This window comes from Puma concolor, chromosome C1, assembly GCF_028749965.1.
Source record: "Puma concolor isolate L17-30 chromosome C1, mPumCon1.1.hap2, whole genome shotgun sequence".
In the NCBI taxonomy this organism is placed as follows: domain Eukaryota; kingdom Metazoa; phylum Chordata; class Mammalia; order Carnivora; family Felidae; genus Puma; species Puma concolor.
In genome coordinates, this window is record NC_141674.1 from 145,831,875 (window position 1) to 145,857,767 (window position 25,893).

The window sequence follows — 25,893 nt, forward strand, 5'->3', positions numbered from 1 at the left end:
CACAGAAAATAAGATATTGCCAGAGGTACTTTCTGGGCAGATTAAGTATCTAGCTTGTTTTTAATCGAGTTTGTTGTTAAATATAGCTTTGGCTCCCCTTCCCCCCTCCCCGCCCCCCAAGAACTATATGGTAGTCTGTTTGTAATCTATCACTCTATCTTTAAATGTGAGACTCCAAATGATCGTGTATTCCATAGTCATATTTTCCAGATTTTTCTGGCTTTGTGGCCTTGGCTAAAATTGTGAGCCTCTCCTTCCTTTGACCCGTTCTGTTTACAGCATTTCTACTTCAGTTCATCAGACAGCACCTGATTAGGTGGCCTTCTGTCATCTATTCCCCACACATCCCGCCTGGCCTCAGCACAGTGGGGCTGGCTGCCCTCCAGAACGTCATCATGGAAGCAGCTGTCCTGACAGGGGAAGAAGAGTTTGGTTCATCTTTAAACATTTTCAAGGAGTTGGCCTCAATGTCACAAACAGGTTAAAGGCTCAGTCACATTTAAAGTGTGACATGATGGGCTCCTGAAAAATATATAACTTATCAGGCAGTACTGTTTCTCTAAGAGGGTAAGGACCTTGAAAATAGCAGAAATGGGCACATTTTGGAATCCCTACTCTACCATCGTTCTAGCTACATAAATACAAACTATGAAGTTCCAAGCACATTGACTGACACATTAAAGTGGGCTAAACAAATTTCAGTTCTCTCTAAAATTTTATTAATTATTTACCATGAGCAAGGAAAAACTGGAGACCTGGAGTACTGGGTGTATCAAAATATTAAGAGGTGGACACTCTGTTCTTGCCATTTCATAGAGGAAATTTTGGTGAATTTGGAACTCAAATAAAGAGTAGACTGTACGGAAATAAATGCCACAATGCCAATCTAGGGGAATGGGAGTTCAGAGACGAGATAGATTACTGTTACTGGCAGAATAAAATACAGCTTCATGGAGGAAGTGGCACTTGAAGTAAAAGCTTAAGAAATCCATCCATTCCCTACACACTAGTGATGGTGATTTGGACTCTACAGGGATAGAAAAAAGGATACTTATGTGACAAGAATGTAGTTGAGCAAATGAAGTTAACATAGAGTATGTTTGGGGAACTGCTAAGAGTCGAGGTTGGCTGGAGCAGAGCCCACACTAAAGGGAAGGTAGGAGATAATTTTGAAAAGACAGAGTAGGCCATATTTTGGAGGACCTTTGATCTCAACCTATAGGAGAAGCATGACATAGTGGAAGAAGACCCTGGCTGTGAAGCAGGAATCCTACACTCCTTTCTAGGCATCTCGTAAGGGATAGCAAAGTACCCAGATTCTGGAGTGGAATCAAGGATTCCACTCATGAACTCTGTGACATTGAGCAACTTATTTTCTCTTTATAGCTTCAATTTGCTTCTTTGTTAAAGGAGAGGATTAGACTAGACCATGTCTCTTGAAGTATAAAGTTATTTGTTTATAAATTTGGTTGTTGGAAAATGGCAAAGGTTTTTCATAGAGAAGTGTTTTTTGAAAAGTGAGAATGCATAAAAGTTTGGAAATGAAATAGTCAGAGAACTCTTTGGTTTCCATTCCACTGCTACGCTTATGGTTCTAAGGACATAGATCTGGTAACATTATCTAGGACAGTTTGAAGGAGTAAAAGACTGAAGGCAAGAAAATAATTTGATTTGGGGCTTAAAATGAAATGGGGATTTGAAAAAAGTAGCATTTTTTGAAGAGAGGGGAGATCATGAGAGTTATTGCAGCGGTAAAATCAAAGGGATTTGGCAGCTCATTGAATATCAGTTCCAAAGCTAACAAGCACAGAACCTATTACTTTTTAAAAATGGACACATTCTTTTAATTAAGTCATATAATTGATTTAGCGATGACTTTTAGTTCTGTATTACTCAGAGTTTCAATGTATGTGGAGTTTGTAGTGATGCAGATTGGTACATGTTGTTGATCCAACAAATATTTTGGTGGCCGTAGTATGCGACCGGGGGTGTCCTGGGTGTCGGGGACATAGCAGTGAACAAGACAGACAGAATTCTTGCTCCTATAGAGTTTACATGCCAGGACCGCGATGGAGCAGGGAGAGAAACAGACAACCGAAGAAGACAGTGGCTGGGAAAATACAAACAAGTAAAATGAAGATGAACCAAGCTGGTGTGATGGGGGTACCTGAGAGGTAGCCAAGATCTCCCTGAGGAGGATACATTCAGGCTGAAAGCTGAATGAATGAAGGATCCAGCAACATGGAACAGCAGGGCAAGAACACTCCAGGAGGAGGGAACAGACAGGGCAAAGGTGCAAGCATGGGGATTGTACCCTTGTGGGTTTCAGGAGTTGAAGGTGTCAGCCTGGCAAGGGCATAGTGTCTTAGGGAGAGTGTAGTCAGAAGTGAGAAAAGAATATATGTGTTAGTAACAGCAAGGGGCCAACCCCCAAAACTCATTCCTAAACTCTTGGCCTTGTTGCCACTTTATAGCCCAGTATCTAACATCCTTCACAGCAAGCATAGTTTATTTTTTTTTTTCATACCAACATTGGGAAAATGTTAACACCCCCAGTTTTTCCAGAGCAGAAGATTGAGTCTCAGTGATGTTTAGCTACTTGCTCAAGGTCACACAGTTTGTAAATGGCAAGGCCAGGATTCAAATCAGGTCTTATGATTGCAGACCCACAGCAGTTTCCACGTCCCACAGTGTCACTGTCCCTTCTTATGTAATCCTAAAGAATAACAGAGTTACTGACCTCTTATCAGGGAGCCTGCAGGAGAACACTCTGTAACTCGGGATAGATGACAAATGACAGTGAAAGACCAAAGGACAATGAGAGTCCTCTACTTATGGCTGACAAGGTGCAAGGCTTACCAGCACTAGGGTTTAGGGCTAGAGGTAGAAGGGAGTACCTATTGGCAGAGAACTGGTCGAATGGTTATGTACTAATTTTCATTTGCATGGGAGTCTTACAGCATCCCTTTGCTTTTATAAACCATGATTTGATGATTTTCCAACAAAATCAATTTTATGTATCTGGGCTGAATAGAATATGTCATAAGATGTAATGACATTTTAAAACAAACATGAAATGTGGTGAATAACATGGGCGCTATATTAACTATTTCCTCACTTTGCCTCTCCGTTAAGTTAACTGCCAGGCCTGGCCCTTTACAATCCGGCTTTCTTCCCTCCATTGCAGCCACACGTTAACTGTAGACATACTAAGCAAGCATTTCTAATAGAGCCATTTTCAGGGAGGACTGTGAGTCGTCCTATTAGTGTCTCCCTACCTTTCTGTCCCCGTCCTAAGGCCCCCTCTGCTACTTGCAACTCTGAGTTCTGAACAGGCTTGTCGTGAAGCCAGTTGGGTTCTCTGTTTATGGTGCGTCTCCAAATCCACGCATCGGTTTAAATGAGCGTCCTAGTTACAGCCACTATTGTTACTTCTTCGAGAGTGCAGCATTTGCCGCTGGCTGGGGGCTTTCGGACTTGATGCGGGGTGGGGGTGGGGGCGAGGAAGGAGAGTTGGCTGGCGTTTGGGAGCGGATTTGGTTGCTCCTCATTGGAGGGGTTCGCTTTTTCCTGAGCTGTCAGACACTGCGGGCTCAACTGAGGCGCGGAGGTGCAATTCAGGCTGGTGGAACAGCGGGGGAAGGCAGGGACAGGCGGGGCTAGCGCGGCTCTGCAGCTGATCACACGCACCGGCGCATACACCGCTCTCCCGCCGCCCCTGCTCGCGCCTTGCATTTTCCACCCGGAGCCACCGAGGCGCGGACAGGGAGAGGGGGACCGAGGAGGGGAGAGGCAAAGGAAGGCACCGTGAAGCAGAAGAAAAGCCGAAGCGGCGCTCGTATTTAACCTGAAAGTCTGACCAGCAGCTCGAGGCTCGAACCCCTTACGGCAGCACCGCCGTCGCCTGCTAAGAGTGCACAGCGCCAAGGAACCCTCAAGTCCCGCGCCCAAGTCAGTCCGTGCGGGCGCTCCAGGATCCTGCTGGTGGGGGCAGCGTGGTGCCCTCAGGGAGGTGCGGAGCTTGGGGGACCTGCATCGGTGCCCACCGTGGTACACCAGGAAAAGTGGGGGCGAGGAAAACAGCCGTGAGCGCCGAGCGCGAGGCCAGGCTGCCGCTGCCGCCCGCTGCGCCGCCTCCTGCCCCCTCCCGGTGGGTGAGTGCTCGGGTTTCGCGCACCGCCGTGTCTCGGCTGTGCGCGGGGGCGGCCTGGGGGCCTTTGAGAGTCCGTCGGAGGGCCCTGGGGGCGCCCGCGGAAACTCTGCGGCCCGCGGACGCCAGGCGGGAGCGTCTCTGGAGTCCGGCGCGGGGGACTCAGAGCCCGGAGGGCGTGGGTGGGGGGTGTTGCACCAGTGCCCGGCAGACATGCCTCTGGGCGGGATTTTGGCCAAAAGATAGGAGGCGGGAGTGCCGGGAGGGGGGGAGCCGGGAGCTGTTCCGGGGGGCGGGCGATCGGGTAGCGGCGGGGAGGGGGGGAGGGTCTGGTCCGAGCAGGTAGCGCAGTTTCGGCAGCCTGGCGAGTTGGCAGGTGGGGTGGGACTCGCCGGTCAACTCATTAATTTTAAAAGTCAGTTTGGGAGTGCTGCCGCAGAGGAGGGCTGTGGCAAGGCAAGAGGTGGCCCGGGATGCCGATGGTGGGGGAAAAAAAGAGAAGCCTCGAAAACCTTGGAGGCAAAATTGCGCTTGGGTTCCTGGTCCCTGCATCCCTCCTGCCTTGAGTGCGCGAGAACACTTTTTTTGTTTTAAGACTCAGCTTGTTGAGAAAGCCTCTGTCCCAGGGGAGGAGAGGAGTCCGCAGGGGGCAGAGAGCGCAGCTCCCGGCCGGGTGCGCCCCCCACCCCTGGCGCGCTCGCTTTTGTCCCCCCATTCTCCCCCGCCCCCACCTCCTCATTGGTGCTGGTTTGCAGCGCTCGGCCCCTGCGCCTTCGCTTCGCGTTTGAATCTGGCTCGCCCCTCCGTATTATGTCTGCACTCCGAAGGAAATTTGGGGACGATTACCAGGTAGTGACCACCTCGTCCAGCGGGTCGGGCTTGCAGCCCCAGGGGCCGGGCCAGGGCCCGCAGCAGCAGCTTGTGCCCAAGAAGAAGCGGCAGCGGTTCGTGGACAAGAACGGCCGGTGCAATGTGCAGCACGGCAACCTGGGCAGCGAGACGAGCCGCTACCTCTCGGACCTCTTCACCACCCTGGTGGACCTCAAGTGGCGCTGGAACCTCTTCATCTTCATCCTTACCTACACCGTGGCCTGGCTCTTCATGGCGTCCATGTGGTGGGTGATCGCCTACACTCGGGGCGACCTGAACAAAGCCCACGTCGGCAACTACACGCCCTGCGTGGCCAATGTCTACAACTTCCCCTCCGCCTTCCTCTTCTTCATCGAGACCGAGGCTACCATCGGCTATGGCTACCGCTACATCACCGACAAGTGCCCCGAGGGCATCATCCTCTTCCTCTTCCAGTCCATTCTGGGCTCCATCGTGGACGCCTTCCTCATCGGCTGCATGTTCATCAAGATGTCCCAGCCCAAGAAGCGCGCGGAGACCCTGATGTTTAGCGAGCACGCGGTGATCTCCATGAGGGACGGAAAACTCACGCTCATGTTCCGGGTGGGCAACCTGCGCAACAGCCACATGGTCTCCGCGCAGATCCGCTGTAAGCTGCTCAAAGTAAGTGTTACCCGCCCCTTCTCACCAGGCTCCCGCCAACCCTCAAAGGCGGAGATTGGCTCACCTGAGAACTATCCCCAGACTTTTAGTCTAACCTATCACACAGGTAAACCTCCTAGAGGGCGCGGGGTGGGGGAAAGGCAAGAGGTGGAGGGTTGGGCAATAAGAGCATAGCTGACTTCTGTTCCTTTGCCATTCACTCTCGTGCTCTTACTTATATTAATAATTCGGATGTGTTTTTATCACTTTCTGGATTAGTAACACTTACGCAGTGGTGTTGGTTCCTGGAGCCTTGAGCTAGAGTGCCTTGTTCTCCCTACCCTTACTGCTGCGCTCTTTAAAGAGTTTTTGATTTGTTGTCAATACACCACTCCACCAATCTTGAGGTACTAAAACCGAGCAGCTTTTATTTTGAAGAAATCGGTTTTGAACTTGCCTTAACTTTCACTTAAGGCTTTTCTTTACTTTTTCTTCTTTTTCCTCCTAAGAGTATTAGCAGGTGGATTATTTCTTTAGGCTAACATTAACTCTGTGGTCATCTTTTTAACAAGTGCAGTGACCTCAGAAGTAGTTAATAATGTGGAAGAAACAATACTTGGTCCTTTTATATTTTTATTTTTACTAAATATTTTCCTGGAGTAGTAGTATTCTGTGAAAGCTTGAGTGCTTTTCCTGTAGAGCGTCTCCTTAATTTTATTCTTAATTGCCCGTTTCTGTGAAACCTTTGTCAATTACAGATTTCACTTGAAGCTTTTCAGCATCCATTAAAGAAGATTGCTTCTTACCATCAGTAGTGTAAATGCTAGAACAGATTGCACATGGAGTGTTTATTAAAGCAAAGTCCATCTAGTCCTTAGAGGGCACCAGTACAAACGAGAAGCCCACCCTAATCACTCACCCAATTAGAGCCTGGGAATGAGGAATAAAAAGCTCAGTTCTCTCTCCATGTGTCATTTAATTCAACAATTTTTTTTTTTTTTCCAATTCAACTTTTTGAGGTATTTGCCTTAGGTAGTTTTCAAATGTTCATAAATTGAAAAAGATGACTTCAAATAAAATCTTAAAAAGTTGTCTAAGATTGCATAGAGAACAATAGCCAGATTCAGAATTTAGCATTAATAAAATGAAATCTGGTAAATCTTTAAGTTGAAATTTTGCCTTTGAAATTTCAATTCCACCCTGCAAGTGTATTGTTTTAAACAGCCTCAACTTACATTGTAGTTAAAAGTGCTTTTAAAAAGTTTGGCTCTTGTGTCATTTTCATTATTTATTTATAAGATCTTAACCCTAATTACTTTTCATCATGTTGCTCAGTAAAGTGTTAGAGTTAACATAGCTCAGTTGTCCAGTCAGTCCACATCATTACATGTATTTACTATGCCATGGACAGTAACAAATACTAACTTCTGCACAGATTAGTGGCAAACTTTCAACTTTGTTTTGATGTGCCTATTCATTAAGATAACTGAATCGATAATTTGAAAGCATGTTCTTTGCATTAGCTTCAGTGAACTGCATACTTTTGTATAACTTAGCATGTTGTATTAAAGTCAGTTGTGTGGATTAGGCTAAGCAGTTGTGTTGTAGACATGTTTATTGCAGTGATGTTATTTGCATGTGCCTGTTTGTATGAATAGATCAAGATGTATAATCTCTCTCTTTAGGTAAGCTACCTGGAAGACAGGAAAACCTTATTCATATAGTGCAAACTTCTCTGTCAAGGAATTCATGTTTATGTGACACTTTGAGATTCTTACTGAAGAATAGTTTGCCATATTGATTGGATATTAGAAATGTAAAATTAGGCTTTAAAGGTCACTTATTGCTGTTCTTTAGTTTTTCAAATATATAAAATCATTTATTAAAACAAGTGTCTTTGGAGGCAACATATTTTAGATGTTTCTAGGCTTTATGAAATTTTAACAAAGCGAGAATAATTAGAATTAATCTATGTATCAGTTTTTTGTTGTTGTTTGTGTGTTTGTGTGTGTTTTGTTTTGTTTTGTTTTTACAAAGGTACAATGAATCTGAAGTATCCAGTCTAAAAGTGGTTCAGGACACTGGTAATTTTTACGCAAAGGTTATGTACCACATATACCTTAAGGAGTGTCCTGATTAAAAAAATAATAATAATAAATGTATGGCATTGGCAAATTTGGATCAGGGTGCTATATTAACACAAGGTGATAAAACAACATCTGTTTAAATTAATATACCTAATATTCTTATAAAATTCTTATGATTTGTTAGAAGAGATCAGTGTTAGAAGTAAAAATAATTGACATGTGGTGTCAGTTTATACTTCAACAAAATTTTGGTGAAATGTCCTGCTTTCTGTGATGTGGGTTGGTCAGCTCTTTAGCCAGCCAATTAGTGTAGTTTGTTTGAGTTGATTTTTCCTGTAGCCATGGTAATTAAAATGAATTATCATATTTCTTGTCAGTTCCTTAGACTTCATTAAAAAGGAGTCCTGTTTATTAGGGAACTAATAACATTCAACAAAATTAGAGGGGAGATTTGCCCTTAATAAGTTACTCTCATTTTCTCTTAGGGACTGAGATGAAGTGACCTAAGACAGCCAACTATATTTTGAAAGAGGAGCTGTACCATAATCTTCAAGTAATAACTAAAATGCTTTGATATCAGTCTTATGCAGTCTTCTTGTTAAATATTATTACACATATTTAGCTTCCTCTTTTAACCTCTGTGTGACATTTTAAATATAAGATGTATTTTTTTGATATACAGAAATTTGGAATCTTAAGGCAACAAAAAACATAATCATCAATGATAATTCTAGTCTGTGTTCTTTCTATTATCTAATTTAATTTATATTTTTTCTATTGTTTCCTTATTTTTGAATAAAAACTTATTTTTCAGTATTAGTATTATTTAATGATTGTAAAGTAATTTCTGTTTTTGGGAAGACAGTAAGAACATGGATATGTCTTTCTTATCCTTGCTACTATGAATTTTACGTGCATACTTTTTAATTTTCTAAGTTTTGATTAAAGTTTTTTTTTTATTTTTTTATTTTATTTTATTTTTTTTATAAAACTTCTCTGTCTTATATTAAAGCAATTTTTTTTTAAGTAATCTCTAACCCCAACATGGGGCTTGAGGTCAGGACCCTCAGATCAAGAGTCACATGCTGTATCTATTGAGCCAACCACACACCCCTATGTGAAAGCAAAATTTTATTTCAACTCTGTTCCTGTCTTTCAACCTTGCAAATACTGCAGTTTATTTTGGTATTCAAATATGCATCTTCCAACTTTATGCCTGCAGTGGTTGGTTTTTTTCTCAGGAAAAAAAGGACATATTAAATAAAAATTGAAGGATATAATTGAAAGTTATTCTTTAAAATGTATAATTTTTTTAAATAAATATAGCTACAGGAAGTTCTTTTAAAATGGATATTTTCTCTTTTCCTTTTCTCATCTCCATATTAATGCTTTATTTGAATTTTCTTTTTTTTTTGAATTTTCAATTTATTTTAGGTACCTTTCTTTAAAAACAAGAAAACTACACTATAGGAACTAATACATAGCCTGCTCATGTTAAATTAATGTATCTTCCAGTTGAAAGTTTTAATAAAAATTCCTAAACTTGAGGCTGATGGCTCTAACTCTGGACCCTGTAATTTAGTGTTGGATTTAAAGGATACGGAAATCTCACTCTTTTCTATAAATCTAACACTAATAGTTGACTGCCCTTGACGTACACCTTGTTAGGGAAGATTTAAATAATATTTCTTGATACATTATTCAATAATTCACTAACTTATTATTCAGAAGCCATCATGTGTTTATTATAGGCACCCAGTCAAACTATATTTACATAAAGTAAATTTAAAAGCAATTATTGTTGGATACATGTTTTGAAATGTAGAAATAAGAATACATTTTTCTCACAGAAGGGTAATTGTATTTCTTCATATTGTTATTCATTGCATATAGTTATCTTTCTTTTTTTAAATTTTTTAACATTTATTTATCTTTGAGAGACAGAGAGACACAGAGTGTGGGGGCGGGGGGGAGCAGAGAGAGAGGGAGACACAGAATCTGAATCAGGCTCTAGGCTCTGAGCTGTCAGCCCAGAGCCTGATGCTGGGCTCGAACTCATAGACCCCGAGATCATGACCTGAGCCGAAGTCAGACACTTAACCAACTGAGCCACCCAGGCGCCCCTATAGTTATCTCTTTTTCCTAGGAGAGCAGCTATGCAACCCTTAACTTTCACTTATTGAAAGGTACTGGTGTGCAATCACCTTCTGATGTATCATATATATTCTTTTTGTATTACCTTTATAAATAAAATTTTCTTTCTATGAATACTCAGTTTGGATGCTGTCTAGTTTCCCCATATGAACGTGAGCAAGTTCAGATGCAATAAAAAACAAAATTGTTGTTTTTAAACCAGTAAGTTCTTCATCCTCTTCACATGTCCTAACCTTTTGTTAATCTTTTAACCACAATGATTTCTGGACCACATGATTCCTGATTTTTTTTCATATATTTATTATTATTTGTCTCCATTTCATACCTTGCACTGAAATGCAGTTATGTGTTTGCCTCTATGTGACTTTATTTTGTATGACTGACTCTTTCCACCAATTGGACTTGGCCAATTTTGTTTTGATCTTGAGATAATTAGTCACCTTTTAAAAAATTAAATCCACAAATGAATATCTAATAAACACTGTTATTCTGAATATTATACAAACTATCAGTAAGAATATTCAAAAAGCCTAAGACTGAGTTCCCCAGAATTCTAAGGGCTAGATCCTATAATCGTTGATTTTTTTTTTTTTTTTTAGGTGGATTCATTATGTCTTTAAAAAGAAAGCACAGTTCCTACTTGGCCTAGCTTTGCTTTCTTCAACACAAGTACAATAATTCTCCAGTAGGTACAGGACTTGTTTTGTTTTGTTTTTGTTTTTGTTTTTTTTTAAGCAGAATTCTCATTCTTTTAAAAAGTAGTAGTGATATGTTGTTTTGTTTGCTTTGTTTTATTTTTAATATGGTTCCTGAAAAGTACAGAGTGGCTTGTACTCAGGGGAACAGTGTGAACAGAAATAAGGGACATAAAGACCCACAAATAAACCGCAGTAGGTAAGAACAAATGATAAAGAGAAGTAGGAAAAAGCATTTGATGGATTTGAGGGTGTTTGGTGAGTAGGAGGGGAAATGTGCATGTAGGGTTACAAATTCTGTCCACAGTTATAAATTCCATAAAAGGCCCTCAAGGACTTATAAACCTGTTCCTTCATTTGAATGGTATAAAAACCTCACACAATTTATTACAAGACAAATTCCATTCCATTCTATCAGGTACTTTCTTGTCATAAAAATAAACATATTTATGGATGATTATCTCAGCATTAAAATTTTTTATTTAAGGCTTGATGTTGGTCATATTTTTTCTACCCGAGTTTTGATAGGAGTTCAAGCTTATGGAGCCAGAAGAAATGTGCAATGTAGTTATAGACAGTCCAGAAAAAATTCTAGGTCAGGTCCACACTCTCCTGTACCGGACTTGAATTTTGATCTGAGTCCCAAAACCATTGCCAGAACTGCTTCGAGTCACAGGACATTTTCGTTGCTTATTCTTGTACCTGCTTTTGGCTTATTTCCTAATTTTAGCTTGCAGATAGCACTCCGACCTCATTTTACGTTCTTTGTGTCTTCAGCTTATATTCGACACGCACACACAACACACACACACACACACACACACACACACACACACACTGCATGTTTAAAGAGGAGAAATGAAATTACAGATAAAATAGCAGGAGGCTGGAGGCCAGAAGGGCTTGCTCTCTCCGTCTTAGCCTCTTTTTGTCTCTTTTCCTTTCCTAACCACTGGCCTTTTCCAGTGGGGACTTGTCGAAGGTAGTCGGGCACTGGACAAGCCTTGGAATATGATAGAGGAACATCTCATGAATCAGATGGTAGTGATTAAATGTTCTTTTCAAAATTCCCCTAGCCTCCCTCCGAGCTAGGAAAGAGTACAGTGGTTATAATTAGAACACTGTTATGGGTTGGAGAGATGGGAGAAAGGCTGCAAAGAGATTGATTGTATTGGTGCAGTGTGTTCCTGTTGAATGAATGTGGACAACTGGTCACAAATCTCTCAGAGGAGGATGGCCAAATGTAGGTCTGCCAGGGCAGTTCTAAATGTGCATCTCAGAGCTGTGTGTGTGTGTGTGTGTGTGTGTGTGTGTGTGTGTGCACGTGTGCATGCAGTGTGTCTTTGGACATGTGCTCAACAGTCTTCATCTGTAATATGAAAACTATTTGTCTATAAAGTCCATGACATTGATAGTCCTTTTCAGGCATCTGTGACTTTTGAATCTCTTTTCCACTTTTAGTCAGAATTTGTAATTGATTATCTTGTAGCTCTCTTTTAGACTTTATGGGAGTTCAGAGTCATTTTATATATAATTAAAATGTACATCATAAAAATACTACTTTTAAATAGCAAAATTTTTATACTGAAGGATAACTTAGAAATTATTGCTACATGTTCTACTTATAATTTTTGCACAGTAAACTTGAACTTTAAGCCTTAGATTTCTTTAATTTTTTTCTTAACTCAGAATTTGTTATAATGCAGTCAACCAGAAAGGCTTTAAAATGGCAGAAAGGTGCCTATTTTCTTCCCCAAATTCCATACAAATGAGAATAAAAGTTTTATGGAAGTCATTCTCAGGTCCTTGTGTTTTTAAACTGAGTTCTAAATTTTTGAGTATTTCTTTTTTTTTTTTTTTTTTTTTTTTTTTTTTTTTTTTTAATTTTTTTTCAACGTTTATTTATTTGTGGGACAGAGAGAAACAGAGCATGAACGGGGGAGGGGCAGAGAGAGAGGGAGACACAGAATCGGAAACAGGCTCCAGGCTCCGAGCCATCAGCCCAGAGCCTGATGCGGGGCTCGAACTCACGGACCGCGAGATCGTGACCTGGCTGAAGTCGGACGCTTAACCGACTGCGCCACCCAGGTGCCCCGAGTATTTCAAATTTTCCATGAACTGTTTTTTTTTTTTTTTTTGGACCTCTTTCTTACTTTCTTATTGAATCATTTTATGATCTAAATGATTATTTCATCAGAAAAAGTTAACTGTAGTTATCAGATTTTTAGAAATTTTAACAATTTACTAACATCAATCTGAGTCTCTAGCAATTATTTTTAATTATTATTGATCCTGACTGTATTTATTTATACATTTTTATCTAGGAAATGATCATGGTTCTGCATACCCTTTAGGATTAGGAGGTTTGTAGAGCTAAAGGAAATAATGTGGACCATAAGCAAACTGCTCTATTAATGAAGGATTTCTTCTCAAAATTCTTAAGGTGACATAGTAAAGAAAGGTTAGCTTGATTTTTATCTACAATTTTTTGCCTGTTACAAAAATTCCTGGGTGAGATATGGTAATTGATAGCTAAATAAGAAAACTTGAAACTGATGGAATATCAATGCTACTGATTTATCATATACTCAAGATAGAGAGCACATTTTAATTTTATGAAGGCACATACCTAACTCTTTTCTGTATTTCCTTTTTCACTTACATGTGTATATCACAGTTCCTTGAACAAAAGTTCTCTCACTCCACTTATACAAGTTGAGAGACTTAGAACTAACATAGGGTTTTTCCCCTCTTTGTTCCAGAAGAATCTCTGGAATTGCACCAGAATTAGAAAAGCCTAGATTAGAATTCCTTGTAAGCCTATAGTAAAATGTGTGTGCTTCTGAAAATGTATTTGGTAAGTGTATGTAGGTTTCTGGAACATTGCAAGTATTTGGCTGAGCACTGATAAGATAACCTTGCTCTAGCCAGGAGCTCAGACTTCAAACAATTGCAGTACTGTAAGCACCTGCCATACTCAAACCACACCCTTCACTCCTCTAAATAGAACATCTTTCTATTTACTTCACAGTGATTGATAGGCTTCCCAGTCTATCACAGGGTTAGAGAAGTGAACAAAAATCAGGGAGGTGAACATATTTATAGTTGAAATATTTGTTGGCCTACCATGAAGGAAGAAGACCCAAAGGATAAAATTGTGGATACCTATGGTATCTCAGAGCAATTTAAAGAAAGGTTAAATTATATGGCATTCACTGGAAAATAATTTTCAATGAGTATGCAGGGAATTTTATCTGAAAAATATGTAAGCATGGAAAACATCTTTCAAAGTAAGGAAAGTGTTACTTTCCACGTAGTGTCACATAATAGGTACAGTTGTCAACTTTGTTTCTTCTATGACTTGGATAGCATATAAAGCATTTGGGGAGGGGGAACATAGGTATAATTATACATAGGTATAATTTTGAACAAATTTTTAAAATCAGAACATGTATGGAGTCTGAACGGAACAGACTCCTACGTATTTCACTCTAAATTACCTCTATGTGAATAAACTGATTTGCTAAAAATGGAATATTTCTTATTCTAGGTTGGCATTCTCCTGAAAGCTTGTTTTTAGGCCACATCCCTTTATGGTTTGTTGAATGATCAGAGAATATAAAAGTTAATAGATTACAGCCTTTTAGAATGGGGCACAGGTATAGAAAGGAAGGGATTAATTTTATATATATATATATATATATATATATATATATATATATATATATATATATTAATTTTAGTTTTGATTTATATACATAAAAATTAGAAAAACATCTTTTGGGGGAGAATTATTTTAAAATAAATGGAGAATTGAGTTCTTAACGAATTATTTTTGGGAACGTTTTCATTTAGTACAGAAAAAGCAGAGCTTAGAATAGTTAGTGAAACGACCTAAATTCTGTTCACTAATTATAAACACCAGAATACCACCTTGTGTTTATATAGCACCTGTTTCTTACTAGGTGAGAGAACAATGACTTAGGGTTTTTGTATTTATTTGTTTTTGTTTTGTTTTTGGCTTTTATTTTGTAATATTAATGAATACTTGTTATGCATTTCTAGAGTTGGAACAGTGCTAGTCTCATTCATGTTTTACTAATTTGAGAATGAATTTAGAAGCATAGGTAACTCTACTGGCTTAGAAATGTCTCGTTTTCTCCAACATTGGTTGTTAGAACTACTCTTTTTATTTTTGGACTATCAGGTTTTTCCCTGGATTTTTTTCTTGTCAGAATCATTATTATTATTGTGGTGATTATGATTATGATTATTATTTCTCCTCCTCCTCCCATTCCCTTTTCTTCTCTTCTTCCTCCTCCCCCTCCTTCCCCAATACCTTCCCCTTCTTCCCTCCTCCTCCTCCCCTTACTCCTCTTCTTCCTCCTCCTCCTTCTCCTCTTCTTCTTCTCCTTCTCCTCCTCAACTGCTCACAAGTCATAGCTCAGTATTTCATTGAATTTTTTCTACACAAACAAAATTCCTGAGTATCACTAAATACAAAGTAGCCTGCCTAATTGACTGATTTTGCCGTTGAGACTCGGCAGCAATCACTGCCCTAACAGTCTACCGCTCGCTTGGTTCTATTTTGCCACAGAGGACATCTTACTAAACCATATTTCTCAGTGTTTTCAGACTCATTTATTCCACATAAAAAGCCATTGTATTTCTTGGAACCCTGAAAGTAAGGATTTTGTCTTTAAATTGCCACTTCATTGGACAGACCAGTGTTACAGATTGTTTTGTTTGTTAAATTAGCTTGGCAGAGTCTGTTAAATATATTGGATTCTTCCAAGCCCCATTTCCCTCACATTTTTCTGTATGCAACTATTTAACCCTTTTTACTGGCATCATCATTTAAATTAAACAAATGTTTTATTATACATGATCCTTCTAAGGAACAGATACGGAAAATAAAGTGAGAATGAATAGAACAGAAAGAAGTTTACTTGCATGGTTTGCTAATTGTTAATAGTCAGTTTTAATTAATCTTTCAGACTGTTATCATGTAAGCAATTTAAGTTTTATGATGATTTCTACTTATACTGAATGCCACCAACTTACGAAAGTTTTGGTAAATTGTAAGTTTACCCAGTATAGATTTCTAATTGCATTTTGATTAAAAAACTTCAATTTGGCACAATTTTTACAGTGTGTTTTAAAATTCATAAAACAGAGAGCTAAACACTTTAATACAGTATACTATTAGGAGTTTGAAAGCCATCAGCTAACAGCATACGCCTTTTCCTTATATTATGTGAGCTGTCGGATACATAATATGATAACATCTTCACTTTAATATAAAAGTTTATATCGATTTGTTACCTTACAAAAGTCCTAGAAAAATTGTTGTTTTGCTTTGTAACGATGCAATAAATCTCTTCTTCAATTATGATCAACCTTTTTCAGCTTCAACAAACTTCCAAAGAATTGCTTACTTATTTGCTTTGTGAGGAAAACAAATCTGGCATGCAGTGAGTTATCCTGGAGTGATTTATGTCAAGCAGTAGCCATGTACACTCAGTTCCACAGTTTGTGCTAACAGCCATTGTTGGACCAGGCATTTCTCCAAAGCTCATGAGTTAGGGAATGGTAATTATAGTAAGTCGTATATTATAAATAATGCATGTATGTTCCCCATGAGCTATGTGGGATTTCGGCCCATTTGCTAGAACATAGCTGCATAATGATTTGTTTGGATTTTGTTGCAGATGATTGATAGTGCAGAATGTTGGCAATGATGTAAATTACTGTTGGGCTGCCTTGAAAATTTCAGTACAAGTGGTGATTTCTTCTCTTTTTCTGTGTGCTTGTCTAGTCTCGGCAGACACCTGAGGGTGAGTTCCTTCCCCTTGACCAACTTGAACTGGATGTAGGTTTTAGTACAGGGGCAGATCAACTTTTTCTTGTTTCCCCCCTCACAATTTGCCACGTGATCGATGCCAAAAGCCCCTTTTATGACCTATCCCAGCGAAGCATGCAAAGTGAACAGTTCGAGATTGTCGTCATCCTAGAAGGCATTGTGGAAACAACTGGTGAGTAAAAACATGGATATGTCATCAAATTTCTTTGTTCCATAATAACATTATATTACATGCACAATATCTGTCATGAATTGGTCGAAATGTCTCCGTTCACGATAATGAAAGTAATGACTTGTCTCTTATGTCTTCGTAATATTAAGTTGATACCACTTTGAAAGTGAAGATTACTGTTATGATGATTGCATATGTAACGATAAGTCAGGAATACTGCAAAAAAAAAAAAAAAGAAAAGAAACTGAGATGACTCCTAGAAATGATTATGATATTCTAGTTTAATTGCAAACTTGGATTTCCTATAATCATAATTTTTCTTTAAAGATTTAAGGTTAAGATAAATTCGGGGTAATTAGTGAGCTGCCGAAATGCAGCATGCATATTCTTGCCTTGGGGATGGTGTTTCGGGTGTCATTGGTAGAGCTTTGATATGCTACTATGTGCAACCTCAGTGGAAAATTCCCTGTGTGTGTCTGTGCTAAAACAGCATTTTAATTTCAAAGTGGGTCAGTAGATTTCCTCAGCTGAACCTTGACCAAAAAAATTTTTAAAAGAGGTTTTTCTTCTTTTTCTGCTTTGGTATAGCTATGTCCTGTATGTCATTCCTTAAGATGCACTTTAATATTGGTATGTCCCAAATAGTCACAGTTTGCTGCATTGTGAGGAGAGACAGGTTGCAAAGGAAATAAACAAGAAATCGGAGCACATTATTTGGGGTCTGAGTATTGCCCAGTGATTTGGAACCTACTACATGCCTGAAACCAATATAATATCTAGATGAGCACGCATGCATGTGCACGCACACACACACACACACACACACACACACACACACACACACACACTCACACACGTAATAAGTGCAGGTATACATGTATGTGTGTGTATCTTGAATTTTGCCCTTTCTACAAGTAATGAAAAAGCAAGAAATATTTTAGCTTTGAGTTTTTTCTACCAATGTCATTCTCCACCTTAAGATGCTAATTATTATATATAAACTATAGGAATTTTGAAAGTAACATTGGCAGTAATGTAGACATGTTCAAGCTTTATACTAAGATTGGAAGTGTTACATAAAGAAAAAATTTCCCATCCTGGCATAAAGTTTTGTCCAAGGAGCAAGGGAAGGCAGGCTCTTATAATCTTTGAACATTTGTCACAGACCACTGTTTAAATTTTGGGCAAGATACTTAATCTCTATAAGCTTCTTTTCTTTCTCTATAAAGTAAGAATGATGTAATAACCACCCCAAAGCTGCATGTTGTATTACTATTATTTTATTATTAGTGTTTCAGTTTAAAAATCAAAATTTTTAAGGACAGTGAGTAAAGATTTAACTTATCAGTCTATGTCTGGAATTTGATTTCTGTGGACTATTTTGTGGTTTAAATCCTCCAATTATGTTTTTAATTTAAAATTGAAATGATGTCGTGGTATATTTTATTTAATAAATATTTATATTTAGTTTTTACTTCAATAAATCTTTATATTTCAATTTCAATTTTTATAAGGTTTCATCTATTGAAATAATATATTGTTAGAACTTAAAACAGCAGATGTTGTGATTTTTATTGATTTATGTTTTATAGCATATGGTTCTATCTTTGACACATCTGTTTACTAGTTACTTATTGTTATTCTAATCACTGACATGAGTGAAGTTTCTGTTTCACTTGACAGTCTTCGAAATTTTTCATTAGGCCAGTCAATTGATAGATTGATCGATGGATCGATCCATCCATCCATTTTTTCCTGTTTATCCCTAGTTGGTTTGTGTTCCTGAAGAATGAGAAAATTTTTCAAAAGAATCATGGTACAATTAAAAAAAATAGGAAATTTAACAATGTTAGAATGCTGTCATTTAGCTCAGGGTCTATGTTCAAATTTCATCTGTTCTAGTAATTTCCTGCATAGCTACCTGGGCACCTCCCTTCAACATCAGTTTAAGGATTTTGCCCTTCATTTGTTTACTTGTCTTCTTAGTCTCAAGATGGAATACTTCTTCAACTGTACTATTGTGTTCTTGTCCTTGATGTACCGGAAGAGTATAGTCCAGGTATTCTGTAGAACATCTCTCCATTTGGGTTCATTAGAGGTTTCCTTGTTCATTAATCTTTTCAGTTTTGGCTTCTACATGGGCATGTTAAGAGAATAATAACATGTTTTGAAAATATTGTTTTGAAAATATACCTGTGTATTAACTGATTTTTCTTCATCAGATTTCAGAAGAATTTGTTAATAAATAATGTCCTACATAAGGTCTTTAGGAGTTTTGTACATTAAATTATTCATTAAGAGTTCAGATTTTAACATTTCCTCCCCTGATTTTTGTTTGTTTATTTGTTTTGTTTTGCTTTTTTTTTTTTTTTTTTTTGGTAACACTGAACTGGCAGAGAATACTTTCCATAGAGTGTGTGAAAACTTGACTAGAGACTGAATTTCTTATTTTGAGATTGCCTTTTATGGAGAAGAGATTAAGGTCTGCTTCCTCTTAGCCTCTTAATTAAGTATGTTTCTAGATCTTATATAGCAAGACAAACAGTAAAAACATTACGCATAATTTTAGAGTTATTTTGTGGAAAATTTGTCTGACATTTTGTTTATGTATATGCCCTAATTAAATCCCACACTGTTCAAATTCTGTAAAATCTGCCTATATTTCCAGACCTCCCTGAGGTTAGTAAAAATAAGATAAACATTTTTATGTCATTTTGATCATTTATATCTTCACTGAGATGTATTTAGAGTCATCGTCATGGGTGTTTCTTCCTTTGTCCTTCCATTCACGGTCAAATTTACTTTCTCATATATTTTATTGCTTAGAATAAGATAGATACGATATTTTGGGATGTTCTGAGAGAGAAGCAATATAATTTTTATCTCTCATGTTTTTTGGTACACAGTCTGATGAGTAAACCATATACTCAGTGTTACTTTCCATCATATTTAGCATTAAAATATAAGTGCCTGTCATTCATTCATTCATCAAACAAATAATTGAATGTATATTGTGTGCTTGCTAGTATTTGAAATGCTGGTCATATGGTGGTGGCTAAGACAGGCAGAATCCCTTACCTCACGGGGGTCATATTAAATGGGGGAGGTGTATGGCAAAACAAGAAAAATAAGCAAGATGTTATGAGGTAAAATGTGTCAGGAATAAAACAGGTGATGGAATACAAAACCAGGTGATGGGATAAAGGGTGCATCTCGGGGCACTTAAGGTTGACAGAAGAGTTCTCTCCGAGGTGACACTTAAACAGAGGCCTGACTGTCAAGAAGGCCCTCCTAGGCCTGTCTGGGGGAACAGCATAGCAGTCAAGGGTTCTAAGTTAGGAATCAGCTTGAATTATTCCTAAAGGGAGGCAGAGGTGGTTGGAGCAGAGTGAACAATGTGGGAGTAGAGTGAGAGGTCAGAGAGGTGGAGGGGCCACCTCTGCCCTACAAACAACTGTATTGTACCAATGGGAAGTGTTGGGATTTGATTAAAAAGCAAGGCGTGTGCTTATCTGGTAGAGGAATAATTTAGGAACCTCAAACTTTGTGTAATAAACAAAATACGTTTTTTTTCTAGTAGGTTCTCTTGTAGTTTATTTAAAAATGAGTGACCCTGGGGCACCTAAGTGGCTCAGTCAGTTGAGCATCTGGATCTAGATTTTGCCTCAGGTCGTGATCTCATGGTTCGTGAGTTCGAGCCCTACATAGGGCTCTGCACTGACACTGTGTAGAGCCTGTTTGGGATCCTCTGTCTCTTTTTTTTTTTTTTTTTTTTTTTTTCCCAAAGTTTTTTTTTATTTATTTTTTTTGGGACAGAGAGAGACAGAGCATGAACGGGGGAGGGGCAGAGAGAGAGGGAGACACAGAATCGGAAAGAGGCTCCAGGCTCTGAGCCATCAGCCCAGAGCCTGACGCGGGGCTCGAACTCCCGGACCGCGAGATCGTGACCTGGCTGAAGTCGGACGCTCAACCGACTGCGCCACCCAGGCGCCCCAGGGATCCTCTGTCTCTTGTCTCTCTCTCTGCCCCTGCTCTGATCACGCTCTCTCTCTCAAGATGAGTAAATAAGATTTAAAAAATGAAAAACAAAAATGAGTGACCCTAATGTCTTAGAAATGCATAAAACTTTAGACAGTTACCACTTTTTTTGTATTAGTGGTAATGTCCAGCCCACCTTCCCCAGCATGCCCTCGCGCGCGTGCACACACACACACACACACACACACAGAGTAACAAAGTTGCTCACTTTGTAGCAGTCCTCTGATAAGAGTCTTCTGGTCTCATTTAGGTTTTGCTTCTTCCCATTCCTGTAGTTTCCGCAGGAGTGATGGTGGTGGTGGTGAGAAATGAGAATCTTTCTAATTTCCTTGAAAGTTTTAGCTTTTGGCTCAGAACTCACAATAATTACTTTCCCCACTTCCTTGGAAGTGCCCCTCAGTGATAAGACTCAGGCATTTTTGCCATCCTTGCTACAAATGAGTTAGATTTTCACTCCCAACGAGGAGCATGAGATTTGCCTCTTCATTAATAACCTTTGCTTCTTTGCTAGTCCAGCAAATTTCTAAAACCTGTGTTACGTCTCCCTCTTGCTCCCTCTGCTGCTTTTCCCAGGAGAGAGAGCGCTGCTAGAGGCAAACAGCATTGCAGATTTGGCTCATTAGAACTGGATGCTTTCAAACTTCAATCTGCTCTCTGCTGCTATTTGGCAGTCTTTTTAATTGTCTTTTCTGTACTCCCAGGCTCTCTCCCTGTGGGAGCTATTTTAGACCTTTTCTCTCTTACCATGCCCCCAGTCCCAGCTGTCGTATCCTTTCCTTGGCATATCATCTCCACCTATTCTATCAAAAAGAATGTGATGCTTCAATTTTTATACATTTTTTTTACTCTCCTTATCCTTTTCTCACAATTATCTTCTCTTTCTGGGTGTCTGTGGGGAAAAGTGTCCTTCTTCTTGTCTAAAACCATCTCCTTTACAGCTAGTTCTGCACCCTACCACCCCGTGACTCAAGTTCCTATACTTAACATACCTAATATCTAATATCCCTTTGACTGTATTTGCTCTCAGACATTTCGAGATCTTTGAAGAAAATACAAAACTCATTATTTGTCCCTTTATACTCCTGGTTTGTCCCCGGATTCAATGACATCACATTCTCCCTCTCTTTATTTTTCTGCTTCTTCTAATTTATACTTTCCAGTTGTTCCTTATATCCTGCATCACCGCTTCTTCCTTTTTCCTATAAATGTAAATCTCTGCCATTACCTTCTTTCGTTGGGAATCTAGATATTCACCTTTTCTTTTCTTTTCTTTTCTTTTCTTTTCTTTTCTTTTCTTTTCTTCTCTTTTCTTTCTTTTCTTTCTTTTTCTTTTTTTTTTTTTTAACTTGAATTCACAAAATAATCACAAGTCCACTATTCCTTTTATCCTTAGCTATGAAACCTCACCAACTATGGTCCTATATTTATCCTTAACTTCCTGGGCATTTTCCTTACTTGGATGCCACTGTTTTGTTTTATTTTTTTTTTTTTTGTTTTTTTTTAAATATTTGTTTATGTATTTGTTTATTTTGAGAGAGAGAGCTACAGAGAGAGCGAGTGAGCATGAGCAGTTTGGGGGCGGGGGGGAGGTGTAGAGAAAGAGGGAGAGAAAAATCCCCAAATCCCAAGCAGGCTCTGAGCCCAATGCAGGGCTTGAACTCATGAACCATGAAATCGTGACCTGAAATGAATTCAAGAGTTGGAGGCTTAATAGACCGAGCCACCCAGGTGCCCCTGGATGCCACTGTTTTAATTCAGAGTCAGCTTGTCCGAATACCAAGTCCTCATCTTATGTTAAAATTAAACATCCTCATTGGGAAAGTTTCTCACTATTAGTGTTTGCAGTTTTATCTCAGACTCTCTACCTCTTTCCCTTTTTATATGTAGTTGTTCACTCCACAAGTTCCTGTTGAACAACTGTTAGAGGCTAAACACTATTTTGATCCTAGAGGACACATTAGTTAACAACAACAAAAGTTCCTGCCCTTGAGGGAACATATATATTCTTATGTAGGAAACAGAAAACAAAATGAAGTGCTTCATCTAGGATGTTGAAAGTGATCCATGCTATGGAAAAAATAAGGCAAAAGGGATTGGGAGCATAGGGAAATCAGGGTGGTATAATGAGAAGATGACATTTGAGCCTACTGTGTCTTAAGTAAAGCTAGTACCTGGCAGAAGGGCATTCCAGGGAGAGGTATCAGAAAAGGCTCCAAAGGAGTAGGGTGCTTGGCTGCTCCTCTCTCCTACTGATGTCTCTCAATTCAGTTCTTCTTTAAGCCCATATAATAATGCTTCTAAATTACACCAGTTGTCTCAGGAGTGGACTTAAGATCTCTCTCTACATGAAGATTACCCACTATTGCCCCGTATATTTGCTTACAACACTACTTTCATGATCTATCTACCTGTGCTCAGAAATCTCCAATGACTACCATATTAAAATGCATGTATTTCTTCATGGAAAATAAGGCTGCTCTTCGTACTGTAATGTCCATATACTGATGCTCACTTTTGACACCTGTGTCTGTAGTAATACCATTTTCACTACCACATTTATTCAGTCTTCCTTGTATGTGTGTTTTGTTAGTCTATACTTTTCTTTAATATTTCGCTTCAAAGAGCTGTTTTTACTATGAAAGGGCTATTAAATACATGCTCATTACAGAACAATTAAAAACCATAAATATGCAAAATAAAATCTTTACTCCTAATTTCAACCACTATACTGTTCTTGTTACCGTATTGGTCATTTACCTTTCACATGTCTGCATTCAGACATATTGTTATTATGCTACATGTGATGTTTTATAACTTACGTTAATGTATTAACACCTTTCAAATCAAATTATAATTCTACACCATTAGTTTTAATGGCTTTATTGGGGGCATCTGGGTGGCTCAGTCGGTTAGGCATCTGACTTCGGCTCAGGTCATGATCTCACAGCTCGTGAGTTCAAGCCCCGCATCGGGCTCTGTGCTGACAGCTCAGAGCCTGGAGCCTGCTTCTCATTCTGTGTCTCCCTCTCTCTCTGCCCCTCCCCTGCTTGTGCTCTGTCTCTGTCTCTCAAAAATGAATAAATGTAAAAAAAAAATAATTAATGGCTTTATTGCATACCAATCTTTGCTATCTTCTAGTCTGGGACATTTAGGCATCTCCTTTTAATAACATGAATATTTTATAGTCCATAGTTTTAATTAATTTACCACCAAAGTTACATAAATTCCTAGAGATGGAATTCTTGGGTAAAGAGGCATATAAATCTGTTGGTTTTTAATGTCTGTCAAGATTGCTGTCCAGAAGATTGTTAACAACTTACAGGTGTGTATGAAGATGCCCATTTCCTCATACCCTTGCCAAAAAATGTATATTATAATTTTTCTGCCAATTTGACATTATTTTGTTCTGATTACTAGTGAGTTAGAAATTATTGTTATCTATGCCCTACTAGTTTTATTTCATGAATTCTCAGTTAATATTGCTCATTTGCCTGCATTTCCTTTTATGCCCAAGTTACTTGCAAAATTAGCACATTATTGTGAGAAACCATGTCCTGAATAGTCTGTACACTATTGCAAATATATTTGCTTTATGTATATATACACGTATAATTATTCACATTCATCACTCATGTACTTTATTACATCTCCAGATAAACTGTAAATTTCTAAGATTGAGGACTTTGTTTTATGGCTGTTTATTTTGTACTTTGTAGATCCCAGTAAACATTTCTGATCTGTTTGTTATTTTTAACTGATTTTAATAGAGTTTCTCTCTTTTTGTAAGCTTGCTTTCTGAGTTACAGATTGTTTCTCATAGGAAATCAGTCAATACATGCCTGTTGATTATCCATGTTAAGTGTAAGACAGTATAGAAATGATTACAGAAGAAGCCCACATCCTCAGGGAGAAAGAAATTGAGTGACATTGAGTATTAACAGTATATGCTCAAAAAAGATATGTGTCAGGCTATAGTAGGAGTCTAGAATAGTGATCCCCAATGGATTTGTTCTTCAGGAGGTCTGAGAAGACACCCCCACTCCCACCCCACCAGACGACATAGCATGAGCTGAGACAGGAAGGGAAGCAAATGGTCATCAGAAGGGTAAAGAGAGCTCAGCACCCTGGCCAGAGGGATAGCAACTAAGGCTTCATTTTGTCAGAGGAATCAAATAATTTTGGTGTGGTCAGAGTATAGAGTATGTGTAGTGAAACTGGCTGGAGATGAACCTATCACTGAGTCATAGTTTGGACCTAATTCTGCAGGCAGTAAATCCCTTGAAAGATATGAAGCAGTAGAATGCCATGGTCATATTTACATGATTGAAAGGTCCCTCTGGTTGCAGGGGGAGGATGGATTGAATGGGGCTGGGACCGGAGACAGACCAGTTATTAGGAAGTTACAGTAGTCCAGACCAGAGGTAATTAGGTCCTGCTTGAAATTGTTTGGCTCAGGCAACTATGTGACTGTTGACAATAATGAAAAAGGCCTCTGGTTTCAAAGCTATTAGTTGGGATTAAACAGGAATGGGGAAAAGGTCCCTAGGATCCTTCCCACTGAAGTTTTGCAGGCTACTTAGAAACTGAAGAACCCAAAGAAACAAAAAGATAAATGGAGGAAGGTAAATAAAACCACTAACTCTTCTCCTTAGTAGTGAAAACAGCTCGACATTTTGTAATGAATAAATCACAGAGCAGACGTTCAACTTTAAATAATTGAGATGTGCCTATAATGTTCCCCTATGAATGATCTACGCCCTTTAGCTTTATTAATTGTAATTAATCATTACTCTTCAGTGATCTGTCAGAAAACAGTGATCAGCAACTCCCCTAGCTGGAATTGTAAATGAGCTAGTGCTCTTCTGACCGTTGGAAATTTTATTTATCCATTCTCATTTCAGACTCTAAATCATTAACATTGAGCCCCTCATACCTATTTTATCCAGGACCTCAATCAAGGGGTGACTCGTTTAACTCTTTGGTTTTCCTGTTCCTGCTCAGATTACTGTTACCTTTGAAAGTAATTGTTGGTGTTTCAGAAGGCTTTCTACCTTATCAGCTAAAAGTCCATAACACATGGATGTCTATATATTGGAAATCTCAATGTATACTCCTCCTAGTAACTTCTATGATTATATATTTGTTGAGTATTTATTGCTTCTTAATTGTGATTTTTGTTTTATTCTTTTTCAGAGACCCCTCTTGAATAATCTGTTGAATGAAAAATAAAGCTCAAATTTTAG

The 25,893-nt window shown here is 38.8% G+C and overlaps 1 protein-coding gene across 1 annotated transcript in view; it reads left to right on the top strand.

The window, feature by feature from the left end:
- Positions 1 to 4,629: 4,629 nt before the first annotated feature.
- Positions 4,630 to 25,893, top strand: part of KCNJ3 (potassium inwardly rectifying channel subfamily J member 3) — a 154,102-nt gene continuing 132,838 nt past the window's right edge. The window contains exons 1-2 of the mRNA XM_025928991.2: positions 4,630 to 5,662; positions 16,396 to 16,612. Coding sequence (XP_025784776.2) covers positions 4,961 to 5,662; positions 16,396 to 16,612 — 919 coding nt within the window. The 5' untranslated portion in view covers positions 4,630 to 4,960. The remainder of the gene's footprint in view (positions 5,663 to 16,395; positions 16,613 to 25,893) is intronic.